Raw genomic sequence first — 17,561 nt, 5'->3', positions numbered from 1 at the left:
AAAATAACAAAAATACATATGTATTTTTATTTCTTAAAACAATTTCTCGTAAAATTGACTTAATTTTCAGTGTTACGACGTTTGTAATTTAGCAGTTGGCCAACCTGACCAAGTTCTTCATTCTCCGTCAACATGGTGAGTGTTGTGTATTTTTGTTGGAAGTTTTTAATTTTAAAAATATTTCAGTCATCCTTTACTTTTTGTAGAAATTTTAAATTCAGAATTGTTTTAGAATTTATTTTGATATAAATTAAAGTAGTATAGGTTTCAATATGTTTATTTTTAATACATTATTTTACAAATTGACTTTGTTGGTTATGAGTTCTGTTTTTACTTTTTTAGTCGACACACAGAAAGAAAACTAGGAAACTAAGAGGACATGTAAGCCACGGTCACGGCCGTATCGGTAAGTTTATTTTAATTTAGTCATAATTAAGCAGAATGAATGTAAATAACCTAGTTTTTCCAAAGTGATGATTGACCGAACGGGCGGTATGAATATCATTGATTCATGTTCGTTGCTGATTAAATCTCAGTGTTTCTCATTCTCGTTGTATAAATATGTAATTATCCATCTAAAATCATTTATATTTTAGGCAAACACCGTAAGCATCCTGGAGGTCGTGGTAATGCTGGTGGTATGCACCACCACAGAATCAACTTCGACAAGTACCATCCTGGATACTTCGGAAAGGTAAGTTGTAGTTTTACATGTTTATTAATAATGAAACTGTTCATATGATGATTTTTAGAACGGGCGGTATGAAAATTACTGATTATTGTTCAATTACTGACTTGAATTTTCTTTTTATGAATATTTAGCCCAAATTTTCCAATTTCTAATGATTATTTTGTTTTTAGTTGGGTATGAGGAACTACCATGTAAGGAAAAACTCCAAATGGTGCCCAGCTATTAACCTAGACAAATTATGGACACTAGTTAGTGAACAAACTAGGTTAAAATACAAGGAAAATCCAGAGGGAAAGGCCCCAGTCATTGACATTGTCAAAGCTGTAAGTATTTCTAACATATTTTTGTTCTGGAAATGAAACAATTTACCCATCTGGGCCGTCTGCTAACATTTTATATTAGTTTCTCATCATGTATGGTTGTTTTTCAAGTGTTCTATTTTTACCTGTTTCTAAATAACCCCCAGATGAGATCCATCTTTCTTAGCTTCTAGCACCTTCTATCTAATTTTGTAGTTCCAAAGTTACAAGCAATAACAGTGTTTCAGTAAAAATCTTGTGAAGTTTTAATTTAAAATTCATGACCTGCGAATCTGAAGGAAAACCATATACAGTCGGAAAAATGAAAGAATACCCATGAACGATCACATCAATCACTTATTTTGTATTTGCTGTCTTTTTCTATAACACACGTTTGTTATTTATAGAAAAAGACAGCAAATACAAAATAAGTGATTGATGTGATCGTTCATGGGTATTCTTTCATTTTTCCTACTGTATGTACAGTTTAAATGTTTTATTGGTGATTTAGTTTGTGAAAGTAATTCTGTACATTGAAGTTTGCTGTTAAGTAATGGGTTATTATATCAACCACATTTTTGACAAATTTTAATTTTTCATTTATTCTATGCTTTTTGCCTTTAACTTGAGAGGATTTATCAATACAGTAGAACCCCGATTATCCTTGCTACCTGGGAGTGAATGTGGTTCAAGATGAACAGGACGAACAATCTGAACATTTATTTTTTTATGATACATATCTCTGCTCTCAAATCATACTGACTTCTCTGTAAAAATTACGTTTTTTTAACTATGTTTATGTCATACTGATCAGTTGAATAAAACTTCACCAGGTGGCATTGCACCGATATGCTATCACAATACGATTAAATGACAGCATTGAAACTTACAATCACTCCAGCAGAAAATGTTACTTTAGCAGACAAGTCAGTATGATTTGAGAGCAGCAATATATATCGCACCCTGACTTCATTACTACCACAACCCAGGAATAGCAAACTTTTCAGGAGATCAAAAAGAGTATATGTTATATGAATTCATGTTTTTCTCTGAACTTCCTTATCTTTTTTTTCCTATCTAAGCTTTAATCAAATTCTGTACTCATGTAGATTATGTGTGTACAGTAGTAATACCTCTTCAACTGCGGGGGTTACGTTTCGAAGAGATAGGTGCGGTTGGTGAAACCGTGGTTGGCAAGGGATCCACGATCCAAAGAAGAATATGGCATAATCCCAATTTGGATTTTGTTTGTTATTATCCCAATAGTTTGTACACCTGGTTCCAAAAAAAACTGATACGACTCTTGACGCGTATTTTATAGAAAATTGAGCAGTGTATTTTGAAGGATAAATACTTAATATTTACATACTGTCCATGTCACTGTCAAATCTTAAAATTTGTCAGATAGCTTATTCTGTTCCACGGTTATTAGACTTTATTATTAATCTTTATTATTAATACTTTCTCCGCAACTGAGGGTATCTTATCAACTGTATTGTTTTTAAACAATAGATGATAAAATAAAAATATTGACAGTTCAAAAATGTGAACATTATTGCATTGTGTGTGGCCTAAGTTTGGGCTGAAAACTGAAATGTATTACATTTTTACAAAATTTTGGAATGTTTAATTACGTAGACCAATTTTAACAGTTGTTTTCAATACAGATTTGAATCATCTACAAATAGTTTCTAATGTCTTTTGATGTCAAATAATTAGGGAAGCTGGAATTCAACACTTTAGAATTTTACATTGAGTTAATGCAAAATTGTGACGCATGTCAAAATTCTCAATGTATTTTAAATTGTATTCATTTTTTTTGAATCCTGAGAAAGCTAATACATATTTTTGAAAAATTTAAACTCAGAATGAAAGACTACATTATTACCGAGGGCTGAAAGTCCCTGAAAACTTCTATAATATTTATTTTAATAAGTTACAGGGCTGAAAATAAAAAAAAGTGTGATATTTAATTTCAAATATTTCATTCAATAGAAACTGCTTGTTTATTCTAAGGGGCTTTCCGCCCTCGGTAATAATGTAATCTTTCATCCTGCGTTTAAATTTTTCTAAAATACTTATTAGTTTTTTCATGAATCAGTTGTTTGTTGTTTGTTTATTTTATTATTTGTCTGTCATAATAAATATAATGTCAGATCAATCAAATACACTGCTCAACATGATGAAATCTTACTAAGAGTCGTATCAGTTTTTTTAGGAACCGGCTGTACATAGAAAGAAACATGGTGAAATTGCATATCTGTGAAATAGTATTATCATATCAACAAAAATAAAGACACTGAGATCAGCATCTACATTCGCCAGTATTTTAAACTGTCCGAACTATAAACTAAAGCACCAGTGGCGTATCATGAGTAATTTAAGGCGACTGGTCAAATTATAAAAAATATGTTAAAATAATAAAATATTCTCATTAAAGATCAAACAGATATCGCAGTTGATGAGTCCGCGGATATCGAGGGATTACTGTATCTATCTAATGCTATTCTCTTTCTCATAGAAATCTTTCAGTGCGTCACAGTTTTTCAATTTCTTTCTAACTCATTAAATTGTATTGGACGGAAAAAAAGGCACGTCCGTGATCACAGACATTTATAACATTTATTCTAATTGTCGATAGATGGTGCTATAATCGAAAAAAAAAAAATTACGAATTATATAATATGTCTAAGAATTTAACCTGTACAATTTATAAGACGATACAAATCAAAGAAAGTACCATTTTATAAATGCAATAAACACAATTGATTTGTTTTTATGCCAAATTGCAAATAAAATGTGACAGCTGTCAGATTTAACTAAAATGTCATGTTAGAATAAATGTTAGGTATAAATGTCTATTATCACGGACTTACCTTTTTTTCTATCATTTGTGACGCACTGAAAAATGCTCATGAAAAGAAGCATAGTATTTATTTTTAATTATTGACATTCTTTTATCCTGAAATTCACCCTTATAAAATGATCAGGTGTTAATGCTAAGGGCACCCATATTCAAAATTCGAGGCTTAGGTTCTTTAGTGCCATAACCCTTACAGGTTTCGGCACCAGAGAAGTTTTACTTGCTAACTTTTTTCGGCTAACAATTGCATTATTACCTGTTAGGGCAATATTAAAAAATAAAAGTATTCAACACATATCCATTCTTGTCCACAGCATAATGCAAACTGGCTTGTGGATCTCGTGCTAATGCTGAGAGAGCCAAAACAGGAAATGGTAATAACTACAAAGGTGTACTATGCAGATTCTAAGATAACTAAATTGAGTATATCACATTATTCCACAGTGAAGGCAATGTCTAAAGGAATGTGTTAGCCAAAAAATCAGTTTTTTCATTTTTTAAGGGATATGGCACTATTGAAGTCGGGGTGCGGTATGTACACATACATAGAAGATAAATAGAATAAATTAATCTTTAAAGGTCAAACAAACTAAAGAGTTTAATCTTCTGATTATTCTGCACATATTCAAAAAATAAACAAGGTCTGAAGGTTTTTGTTACTAAAGTATAATAGAATATTGGCATTTTCCTTAGCCTCCTGATTATGCTCTTTTGGTTGATACTGTCAACTTCATTGTCTTGTAGAGGGATTTATATAAATATTTAAATATTTATTTATTTACGGCAAGCCCAATTCAGAAAATATTATTACAAAAAAAAATATTACAAAGACAAAAGCAAAACCATAAACAGTGTCAACACAAAGACCAAACATTATAATATATATTGGATAACAAAGCTAATAAGTTAAAGGAAAAAAGAACATTACGATATAAAAAACAAAGTTTAAGCTTAAAAAATTGCTGATAGAAATTATATATCACTAACATTGTATGTTCAACAAATGATTTTTAAATCTATCCAAGGAATTGCAGAATATATTCGTCATTTAGAGAATTCGCAAGTCTAAGTGTTCGTGGTAAAAAATTGTTGTAAGTATAGTTATATCTATGAAAGCTTATGTGAAAAGTTTGAGTTTGTCTTGTTGACCGAGTAGGTACAAAAAGACCAATTTTTGACAGAAGATCGGGACTGCTACTATTGCCATTAATAATGTTGAATAAGATTGTCAGATCTTTTCTTTTTCTACGGATTTCTAATGAAGTAATATTCAATAATAATTCAATATCTGTGTAGCTATGATATATATGTTTTTTAAAGCTATGTATCTGAGAAAGGTATGCTGAACTCTATCAAGTTTATTTTTATGAACTAGATAATATGGAGACCACACAGAAGAACAAAAAGCAAGATGAGATCTAACAAGTGAGCAATATAAAATTTTCATTGAATTTATATCTGTGAAATCACGAGATGTTCTTTTAATGAAACCAAGCATTTTCATAGACTTTTGGGCAACGGTACTAATGTGGTGTTTAAAGCTGAGTGAAGAGTCTAATATTATGCCTAGGTCTCTGATTTGTGTGCATGATTGCAATGCTTGATCGTTAATAGTATAGTCATGTGTTAGTAAATGGTGATTCCTACAGAAACGCATAATATAACACTTACCAACATTTAATTCCATGCCATTAAGAGAGCACCACTGGGATAATTTATTAATATCTGATTGTAGTCCAAGAATATCATCATGAGATCTTATTATTGTAAAGCACTTAAGGTCATCAGCGAAAAGGAGAGCTTTGGTATGGGAAAAACAAGTGGTAATATCATTAATGAATAGATTAAATAGTAGCGGTCCCAGGTGACTTGGTGTGAACCTTGAGGAGCACCTGAAGTTACAGGAAAAATGTTAGAATAACTGTGATTTACTCTAACCATTTGAGTTCTGTTTTCTAAATAACTACATAACCAGCTAAATACCAGACCATCAGTACCATAAGAATGTAATTTATGTAATAGAAGGTCATGGTTTATCTTATCAAAGGCTTTAGAGAAGTCAGTATACACTGAATTTAATAAGCTGAATAGGATTTATGTTAATACAGTCGAATCAATTTGATCTAAAATATTCCGAAATCTTTGTTTGTTTTATTGTTACTTCACATGTTGCAACGGCTAAATTTCTTAATCAAGGTAAAATCATCAAATCCAATAATTATTGTACCCTGCGTTTTTATTTTCGGCTTGCGATTCTAAAAATAGAACTCTAAAAGCATGGTATCATTTTTTATCATTGCCTATTTAAATTGAAATTCAATCCAGAGCCCTGAATAAAAACAAAAATTATTTACCTAAAAAATGCGGTGGTGGCATAACTGCACGTGTATATTTCAACGAATTTCGTTTGGCTTATCGCAATGCTCAAACAAAATGAATTGATGACTAAATTTTTACTTATGTAGTCGATATAACTTATGTATGGACCCTGACTGTTAACAGAGGTGACGGTTAATAGAGAGACAGATAATGGAGGTTCCACTGTATTAGCTATTTTCGAGGTGGTCGTTTTTTACCCACCCTTGGGCTTTCATGGAACCTATAAAAGGTTGGGCGTTTAAGGGTTAATCACGGCGGTAGCTGGTTTGTCATTAGTTTCATGCGTGGAAGAGAATGATGCTAGATAAAAAGTATGTGTTTTATCTCGCCAGGTATTAATGACGCATGGGTACAGACTTGTGGACTCAAGTGTAAAACTATCCACCTTCAATAACTTTTAAACCACTGATTTTTAGAAAAATAAAAAAAACACGTCAAATAATACTTGAAGGGGGAGACATTATGCCATATATTTAAGTTTGCTGGGAAAGGTACCCACTCACCCACCGTATCATCCCTTTTTTTTTTCATTATTTTCACCTTTTTTTATTTTATATTTGGATTCTCCTCTTTGTACTGATTTCAAAAATGTATAACACATTGTGCTTAAAGGGATCATGAGAAAAATAAATACAAAAGCAAAAAACTGGATTGAAAAAATTATTTTTTTCACAATTTTATTACATACAAACATTTAGAATGAACATTTCACTACCAAAAATTTTAGCAATATTTATTCAAAATTTTAACAATTATTCAAAATTTCAAGTCATTTTGAATAATTATTGTTAAAATTTTTGGTACTGAAATGTTTATTCTAAATGTTTGTATGTAATAAAGTTGTTAAAAAAATTATTTTTTTCTATGGATGCTATACAATGTACAACTTCTCTCACTACTTACATACATTCAAAATGAACAATTCCTCAGGCAGTGAGAAAAGTCGGCCATTGCAGCGAGAAATATTTTTTCTCACGGGTTCACCGCCGGTTTACATACATATGATCGCCATTTCCATGGTAACATGCACAATACAAACACAATTATTTTTATCAAACAAAATGTGTTTAAACTTGTCAAAACTTATCAAAAATTACCTTTTAAGACTGTTCAACTGTGAATTATAATTTAAAATAAATAAAGTATATAAATATTAAGAATATTAAATACCTATTTGTATATATGTATTTTATTTCAATTCAGGCATATAATATACCGAAAAGCACCTAAATTATTTAATTTTAAAGTTTGAACTCTTGACAAAAACGCATCCCCATAGAAAAAGTACAGTGTAGAACACGAGAGAAAATTACATATTTCTCTCTCGCTTGATTTGCGGCTTCTGCGCTCGTGAGAAATATGTCTTTTTTCTCTCTTGTTGTTCAATATACTATTTTCAATCTAGTTTTCTTGCTTTTGTATTTACTTTTCTCATAAACTAATCACTTTAAGTATCATGTGTTTGATGTGTTATACATTTTTGAAATCAGCACAGGGGAGAATCCAAATGCAAAATAAAAAAAGGTGGAAGTAATTTAAAAAAAAATTAAGGGATGATAAGGGGGTGAGGGGTGCCTTTCCCAGCAATCTTAAATATGGCATAATGTCTCCTCCTTCAAGTATTATTTAACGTTTTTGCGTTTTTTTCTAAAAATGTGTGGTTCAAAAGTTATTTAAGGTGGATAGTTTTATCTGAATAGCACTGTACTTATATGGCCTTAGCCACAATTGGTTGTAATGAAAATTACATTTTTACCTAAAAAGATTGATGTTTTGATGTCCACTCCAGAAATAATTTTCAAAAAATATTAATGATGAAATGAAACTGTAGGAAAATTTTTTAATTTGTTTTTGTTTTGAAAATTGTGTTTGGGCTTGTGCAGCAGCTCATGAATGCCTATCTTGTTTTTCATTAGGACACCTAAAATATTTCATCCTGCTTCTGTAATGTGTTATTCCTCATTTGAACTATCCTTTGTAGTTCTACTATATAGTTTGTCAGAGTTATAGGTTTTCTATCACAGTCAGGTAACACCATATCAGATCCACATTTCTGGGAAGTTTGCTTTTTTGCTCTCTACCAATAAAGGACTGTTTTAGTAGTACTACAGTAATCATAACTTATTTCTGGCACTTTTGCTAGTAATCATTCAACATCTACATGATCTACGGGATAGAAGGATGTTACAAAGTAAAAATATGGTAGTTCATGAGAATTTCTAGGTTTTGACCATTAATGGAACAGAAAAACACTAAATATTTATAGCTATAATGATGATAGATATGAACGGGCGGTCATAATTATTATGTTGAATGTTCAAGCACTGATATCACATTTTAGCATTATTTATTTTATTTATTTAAATACACCATTTATTCAAATGCCATTCTTTTGCAGGGTTACTACAAACTTCTTGGCAAGGGTCGCCTACCTGAACAACCCGTTATTGTTAAAGCTAAATTCTTCTCAAAAAATGCAGAAGACAAAATTAAAGCTGTTGGAGGAGCCTGTGTATTGTGTGCGTAAGATGTTAAGGATAATAAATTTGTAAAATAAGTTTATCTTTGTCTTTTTTATTTCCTTTCCTTTATGGCAAAAGTTGAGATGTCTATCTAGCCTAATTGTTCAGAATGTTTGAAAAGCCCTCTAAATTTTTGAAATTTTCAAAGCGAGTTGCCAATTTTCAATTTATACCATATTACCGGTAAAATGAAATTTATTAACTGGTATTAGATAATTGTTTAATTCAAACATTTTAACACACATAGGGTAGGTGGGGGCAAAGGTACGCATTTTCTAAATTTTCATCTCTAGTGAATCTCCTATTGCTTGAATTGGCACAGAGTATAGATAAAAGTGAAATTGATACATTTTGTAATCATATTAGGCACAACGAAATTCATCAATATTATTTTTGTAGTGTTGATAACTTTTTGAAAAAAAAAATATAAATGCGTACCTTTGCCCCACCCAATGGGGCAAAAGTACGCATGTGCGTACTTTTGCGGATTTGAGACATTTTGCAATTGAGACAAATATAGCTGATAGAATATCAAGCCCAACTTTATATTTACTTGAAACGTGCATTTGCCAAGTCTACCTCACTGGGGGCAAAGGTACGCACTGCAAACGTTTGCCCCCATTGTGTGAGTACTTTTGCCCCATCCGGCAACCAATAATATATCTAACCTAAATATGAAACTATGCACATGTGAACTTCAAACTGTCATGCAGAAGAAGTCTTCTAACAATAAACTTTCAACATGCCTAACCAATAATAATCTGAGTTTGAAAGATTAAGAATTAGAATCGATAAATTTTTACGAAAAATTAGATCAAAAGGTACAAAAATAATTTTTACCTAATTTTTGTTATTCTATTCGCCCTGATTGCGCCAAAGTTTCTCATCCAATGGTACTGAGTAGTACAAACATATGCCATAAGATGTTGTCGCCAACATATAAGAAGTTACTGAAAAATGTAAGTTCGTACCTTTGCCCCCACCTACCCTATATCGTGTTTTGTCAACTCAAACACAAGTAAGGACATATCGATTACATACTGTCAAAATAACATCAAGTTCTGCCCTACCTAATAAGTACCACAGAGGACATAAATTTTAAGGGTTGTACCTTCAACATAGACATATGTACCAAACTCTAATAACTTAAGGAAATGTTACTAAATTACATATCAAGCAAATAATCTCATTTTGGCAAAAAATGGGCATATCAAGTTGTGCTGTACCACTACAGTTGTAGAAGTAGATAAGGTATACTAGTAAAACAAGTTGATGGAAGTAGAAAACTGTAATTCTTAATTTAGCTTAAACAGTACAGTAATCCCTTAAATAATGGCGGGTTTACACGATTCAAGTATACTAGGTAAAGTGTGATTGGATGCTGCGCGTGTAACACTTGGAAGCTACTTTGATCGTGTCATCTATTTGTCCAAGTACACTTGTTCTTGTACACAGGTTCTATCTAACTTAACCAGATGTATATGTATACAAAAAGAAAATGGTCTAACAGGGAGAGCGTTAATAGAGAAAAGAGAGGAATGGGCAAATGGCGCTGTAGATTATGCAAAAAATATGCGTGAAGTGTGAATAACTTAGAATTTCCATAGAACCTCGGAGGCGCATAACAAGAAAGCATATTTTTGATGACTGAACTAGAGATGCTGACTTGTGAAAATTGAGTTGAGACGAAAGTTGTTTTCTTCGTTAGATAGAGTTATTGTAGAAATTCGTGAGCGTTTTCAACAGCTACAGAATTTAACGGATAAGTTTGCTTATCTAACACCGGCTATTGGGACCGTGCAAGTTCGGCAAAGCGACCTCTATTTCTACGCTCTGTACTTTTATTCGCACTTTTAATTATATTGGCCAATTATATTAGTCCTGGTTGCTGGATAATTGTCAAGACCATAGTCCAAAAAAATAATAAGAAGAAAAAAATAAGATGCAGGTTATGTTTAGCAAACGTAAACAATTGTATGTAGTAAATAAAATCCGTTATTAAAATGCAGTATTGCAAGCAAAATACAATTAATTAAATTTACCTTTATATAATAATTGCATATCATATCAATATTGTGGAGCAATATATAATTTTTCTAAGTCAATGACAGAAGGTATGAAATATAGGGTAGGTGGGGGTAAAAGTACGCACGGGGCAAAGGTACGCACTTACATTTTTCAGTAACTTCTTATATGTTGGCGACAACATCTTGTGGCATATGTTTGTACTACTCAGTAGCATTGGATGAGAAACTTTGGCGCAATCAGGGCGAATACAACAACAAAAATGAGGTAAAAATTATTTTTGTACCTTTTGATCTAATTTTTCTTAAAAATTGATTGATTCTAATTCTTAATTTTTCAAACTCAGATTATTATTGGTTAGGCATGTTGAAAGTTTACTGTTAGAAGTCTTCTTCTACATAACAGTTTGAAGTTCATATGTGCATAGTTTCATATTGAGGTTAGATATATTATTGGTTGCCGGATGGGGCAAAAGTACTCACACAAATGGGGCAAAGGTACGCACTGCGAACGTTGAAATGGGGCAAACGTTCGCAGTGCGTACCTTTGCCCCCAGTGAGGTAGACTTGGCAAATGCATGTTTCAAGTCAATCTTCAAAGTGGATATCAAGTTGAGCTTGATATTCTATCAGCTAATTTTGTCTCAATTGCAAAATGTCTTAAATCCGCAAAAGTACGCACGTGCGTACTTTTGCCCCATTGTGTGGGGCAAAGGTACGCATTTACAATTTTTTTTCAAAAAGTTATCAACACTACAAAAATAATATTGAAGAATTTCCATTTGCCTAATATGATTACAAAATGGATCAATTTCACTTTCATCTATACTCTGTGCCAATTCAAACATTAGGTAATTCACTAGAGATGAAAATTTAGAAAATGCGTACCTTTGCCCCCACCTACCCTACGTCAATTTGACAATTTCAATTGACAATATGAATTATTTAAGATAGTTGCAATATTTCTCCGCGACTCGCGCACGGTCGTTTCTCGTTTCCCTTTCCAAGTACTTGCACACCGCGAATATTATTAGATCCAGACAACACTGAATGTAATCTATGTAAATACACTGTAGACTAGACTACGCATCTGACGAAATTGATGAGCAGGATTTCAAGCGGGAAAAACTTCGACTGCGGACTTTCACTGCTGCTACAGGCAACGAGAATAGATTAATGCAGACTCCTTAAATTATTTAAATTTTTTATTAAATCCAAGCTGAAAGTTAATCTGTTCAATATTTTAATAATGAGAGAAGTTTTTCAAAATTGAAATTGATTAAAAATTATTTAAGATCGACAATGAGTGCTCTAAGAATAACCATGTAATTTGGCTATTTTTTCTATTGAGCAAGAGGTGTGTGATGCGATAGACATTGACGGTGCAATAAAAGACTTTACTCTTAAAAAAAGTAGACGTACTTATAAATTTTTAATCAAGACGGAAGTTTTGTTTTTAATTCTAACAAATACTCGGTATTACTTTTGTCGATTGTCAAGGTGTACCTAATCTAAGTGATAGGTACCTAAATATATCAATGTATCATTGGTTAAAGTAAAAGAATTTCTGTATTAGTAAACGTGATTGTAAAACTTAGATAAACTTTTTTATTTAAAATCTAACCTGTATAATGCAAAATAATGACTGTTCTCGCCGAAAAGTTCTCTATAATAATTAATGTATAGTACATATAAGTACATTAAATTAAAATACCTAAATAAGAGGGCGGCAAAATTGTCTTCTGCCCCGGGCAGCCGACACTCACGCTACGCGACTGGTGGACCGGAACCCTTCTGTGGCGTTACAAAGGCAGTAACAAGAACGGATATAAGTACCTACAAGAAAGTGGGAAGCTCACAAATCGTTGGAATGGTGGAGGAATTCACCAGGACAAAGACAGGTGAAACAGTTCATTACAGAACATTCGCCAAAATTTACGGCAGACCTGATAAGGAAAACAGTCAAAGCCATAGTAGGTCTGCTAACAGGGCACTTGGCCACTGTAAGCTGAATAGGCATATGAAGCTGATATGATTGTCAGGTGATGACCTGTGTACAGATTCTGGAACCTGGAAGAAGAAACAGCACAGAGCACATTCCCTGACAGTCTGGTAAATATGCGGTTCTTTGCATTGAGAGAAGAAAATCCACTAAACTATTACACTTTTTAAAAAGGGTCAGGTTATATCATGTTTGTTCCAACTCGATACAAAGCCGTTCTTGAAACGTTATGCGCAATAACGAATAATTATGCGCAGTAACACATTTTTCGTTACAGCGCATACTCGTAACCGTTCAAGAACGGTTTTGTAACGAGTTGGAACAAACCTAATGTTGTGCAGGACTAGAGGACCACAATAGATCTGAAAAGGTCGCAGTCGCACTTCTGAAAAGGTCGCACTGCTTTAAATCCATCTCAGGTTTTCGTCGGCTGCATGCAAGAGTGGCACAACTCAAATAAAAATAAAAGTATCTAAATAAACGAACCAGATTTTGAGTTGTACCACTCTTGCATTCAGCCGATGATGTGAAGGTGCTCCAAGTATCATAATATGAAGTAACTTAATATTTTGGCCTTTGATGGCTTACTACAGATATTTGTCTTAGTATATTTTTCTTTTCAAGATAAAGTTTTATACCTTTGGTTATATGCAAGGGCGGATCCAGGGAGGGGGCCATGGTCCCTCCCGAGAATGTAAAAAATATAAATTTAAATATTTGCTGTTTAAATGTTTTTAGTTTCAAACACATATATATGTACAAATAAATGTTTTCTGGACTAGAATAATTTAACAAAAGCAGTAACGGAAGCTTTAAGAATGACATAGGATATTTTTATAAATCAAAATGTCGATAATTTTACAAAGTGCCAATTGTTAGAACGACCTTGGCAGCCATCAAAATCGTATCAATTTCCATATTCTGTACACACAAAGAATAAAAAAGAAAAAAAAGAGCGTTACTTGGATCACCAGCATTTAGAACAAATGAGTTGGTGGGTACTTTCGCACAGTCAAAAGGGATTGTTTTACAAGTATTGCGTTTTATTTTTCTAATGAAAAATATGGCCACAATAAAGGGATGACAGCCCAAAGCCTTGTCCCGAAACCTTTAACATCTTTCGCGAAACTGATGGGCAAAGACGGAGTCATATAAACCCATGAAAAAACATCATACCACAACGAGTACGTTCAACTTGTGCTGAATTTTCTACAAAGTTATCGCAACCCGCAAAAGTCGGTTATTAACCAGATATACTCTCACAGCTCTAAACAGATACAAGAAAAAAAAAAGACACTATAGTAGAGTCCAGTGTTCTTAGATCGACAAAATATTCCTCTGAGAGGCCACCGTGATGATGGCCTTCTGCTTCTGGACGAAGATGCTTGACCTAGCAATGAGGGAAAGTGTTGAGGTTTAAAATCGCCTCAGGAGATAAGACTCTTAAACAACACCTATCCACAGTATCATCCTGAGCAAGATACATTAGTAGCACCAGTAAAATCAATTGATAACATGTTGTGGTGAAAAAATAATTGAACATATAATAAATCAGGTTCAAAGTGTAAATTATTACTCTGTCATATTTGACGAAAAGACCGACCTACCCCAGGTGGAACAGCTTTCTCTAAATTTGAGATAAATACAGAGTAACAACATTCGTGAAGATTTTGTCAAATTCATTGGCGCTTATCAGAACATAAAAATAATTAATGAAAATTAAGAGAAAGGGGAAGAACAAGTTCTGACAGGAGAAGCATTGAGAAAAATAGTATTAAACTTGTTGAAAGAACTGCACTTGGATCAGACAAATGTGTAGGAATATATATAGGTACTGAGTTTAATAATACTTTAATAACGATATGTTTTGAATGTATTTATGGCACCCAATAGTGTGTGAAAAGGGCCTTAAAACTCACCGGTGTAACCCTAATTTTTAAAAATTGCCCCCAAATCCTTGGTACCCCTCTCCAAAAAAAGTTCATGGCCCCTCCCGAAAATCGGCCCTGGATCCGCCCTTGGTTATATATACTATGACGGACTAGTATTATGTATATATTTGTATTTCAATTTCATGCTGTTCGGTTTTTGTGTTTTCCATGACTTTGTGACTAATAGAAAAGAACACACCATCAAAATATGCTTTTCTGCCTGTGATCACTACAATTGTGTCACTGTCTTATTTTCTGATAATTATTTAAGATACAATAAACATTAACGAATAATAGTTTTATTTAACATTTTGTACCTAAAGGGTAGGTACAGTTTAAAATACTAGTCAAAATAATCTTGTATCTACCCTGTGTTGTTTTTCTATATTTCTTGTCCAAACTGATTGGTTTCTTATTCTCTTTCTAGCCTACATAATAAAAAATATAGATTTCTCGATGAGAATGCTTTTCACCTCAAATTATCTAGAGTCTAGAGTGGTTTACGAAACATTGATGTATATCCCGTTTTTCAATTCACTATGAATGATTTACCTGATTTTGAAACTAAAACAAAATTTTCACATATTTAGAAGAGATGTATCCTGTTTTGCAATCTAAGATGTACATGGACCATGCAACAATGAATTTAATCAGAATTTCGAAAAAAAAATTTAACCTATCTGGCTTTGCAACATTAATTTCTGAGAGTAAACTGAACTTACGTCATGAAATTAGTACGTCGTGAATCCAGCGTGAGACTTGGATACCCCTATAAATGACATTCGTGTATACAATTCATTGGGTGAGGGAAATTGATCCGTGTAAATCAGGGACCACTCTATACCCTGCCTCAATGCTCCAGATCGTCCATACACTTCAGCCCCCGTAGGACGCTGATGGGCTATGAAGGCTACAATCGTCCAAAATGCTTTCCACGTGAGAGTCCTGGCTTCAAGGATCCCCACATGATATTTTTCCATGGTTATCTCCCGCTATCGTCTACTGACTTTCTGACATAATGAAATTCATTGCCTTACTCCTTTTCTAATTGAGATATCTTCTATCTATCTATATAAGGATTTTTACAGCTGTCGCCGCCTTCCTTCTTTCAACCAACGTCTCTAGTCGTTTCTGTTCTGGCATTCTCCATCTCTAAGGTCTCGTCTTTCCATGGCCTTGTCCACTTCATCCCTCCATGATCTTCGGGGTTTACCTCTTCTTCTCTTTCCAGTTGGGCTCCAATCCGAAATCTTGGATATCGACCTTGTACGATCTGCTCTTCTCACATGTCCATACCAACTTAAACGTTTTTCTTCAAAGTAACTGAGGATGTCTTGTTCTAGTGAGATTATTTGTTTGAAAAATCTTATGTTTAGTTGAAATATTGAAGACGTATTGGTGCTGTCTGGTTCCAATACAGATTGACGGCAATTCTTATGTCCTTGGCATCCAATCCTAACTCTTATAGGCATTTTATCATTAATTCGTGTTTTACATTATCGAATACTTATAATCGATGAAACACATAAAAACATCCTTTCTTTAATCTAAACCATTTTCTATACTAATGTTTGCGTACTAAAGGTCGCTTCTCTCGCGACAAGTCTATTTTTGAAACCAAACTGACTCCAGCCACTGACCTCTTCACATTCTTAAATAATCTAGTGTGTAGTATCAAGTAGTATTCTCAAAACAAGTTTTAAAAAGTGACTTTGTTTTGAATATTAGGTACTTTGTTGTTGATGTAGAATGTAGATGTAGACATGTGTGTTCCCTTGAAAGAGGTCTCATGTTATACGGTTATTATGATGCTGGTTATCAGTCTTAATTTATCTTAATTTCATTGCTGATTTGGTTTTTCTTCCTGTGCGTCCTGTTTTTGTGGCTCTGTTTTTGGTCTGTCGCGTTTAGGTATGTGTGGTGTAAAAAGTTAATGGAAGAATGTCGAATGCGTGAAAATCGCATCGAAGCAATTAATCCAGTCATCATTTACAATTCAAATGAAGATACCGACGACAGTGATTATGAGTATATTATACCTATATGGATCTAATTCTTGATTTCACTGCAAAGTCATATGTTTTCATTTTCCCATTAATGGAAATTAAAAATCACACCAAATATTTTATTTTTTTCACTCCTATAACTTATTAAAATAAACATTGTAGAAGTTTTCAGGAACTTTCGGCCCTCGGTAATACTTAATGTAATTTCATTCTGCGTTTAAATTTTTTAAAAATACTTATTACTATATTAATACTTACTATAGTTTTCTCAGGATTCGAAAAAATGAATGCATTTGAACACATTGTTGGTGTTATTATTATTATTTTGTCAGTAGGTAACTAACTACCTAGGTACCCCTACAATTTAGAAACAGTAGAATTAATAATTTTCTTCTATTTTTGAACTAATAATTGTATATTTCTCTAAATAAGTGTAAAATACATTCCCAGTTAAAATCATATTTTTGCTTGTCTTCGATAGTGCTTCAAATATTGGGACAATTTGCTATTAACACGTTGAAGGACAGTATGTACAGGTGACAGGATGTATAAGCAAGTGTTGTGACACTACCAATATGTATTTTGCAAAGTAGAATAGGGAAAAATGCAACGTCTATAGACGTTGTGTCACATTACATCAATGGCAATTAGACCTCTATAGACGTTCTGTCCGACAACGTGTTAATTTTATCCGCAAAGAGGACCATTTAAGCCGGGCTCAAACGACTAGTGTACTTGACGAATAATCGTTACTTGCCATGTCGTGTGAGTGGTTTACTAGTACAATTATTTGTCCATTAGTGTCTATTATTATCCAGATTTAGCCATACGGCTCACACTCCCA

At 33.0% G+C, this 17,561-nt stretch overlaps 1 protein-coding gene and 1 long non-coding RNA gene across 2 annotated transcripts in view; both read left to right on the top strand.

Annotated features, from left to right (window-relative positions):
* The first annotated feature begins 64 nt into the window (after positions 1-64).
* On the top strand, positions 65-8,794 carry LOC114335023 (60S ribosomal protein L27a). The gene is made up of 5 exons (XM_028285178.2): positions 65-135; positions 343-406; positions 597-694; positions 862-1,014; positions 8,631-8,794. The coding sequence occupies exons 1-5, from the start codon at positions 133-135 to the stop codon at positions 8,757-8,759; spliced, it is 447 nt and encodes a 148-aa protein (XP_028140979.1). The 5' UTR covers positions 65-132; the 3' UTR covers positions 8,760-8,794.
* Positions 8,795-10,376: 1,582 nt separating this feature from the next.
* The window catches only part of LOC114335026 (uncharacterized), a 124,236-nt gene continuing 117,051 nt past the window's right edge, over positions 10,377-17,561 (top strand). The window contains exon 1 of the long non-coding RNA XR_007699561.1: positions 10,377-11,046. This is a non-coding gene — a long non-coding RNA (uncharacterized LOC114335026). The remainder of the gene's footprint in view (positions 11,047-17,561) is intronic.

Source organism: Diabrotica virgifera, chromosome 1 (genome assembly GCF_917563875.1).
Source record: "Diabrotica virgifera virgifera chromosome 1, PGI_DIABVI_V3a".
NCBI classification, from domain to species: Eukaryota; Metazoa; Arthropoda; class Insecta; order Coleoptera; family Chrysomelidae; genus Diabrotica; species Diabrotica virgifera.
Note: the sequence above shows the minus strand (reverse complement) of the source record. Positions and strands in the feature narration are given on the sequence as shown.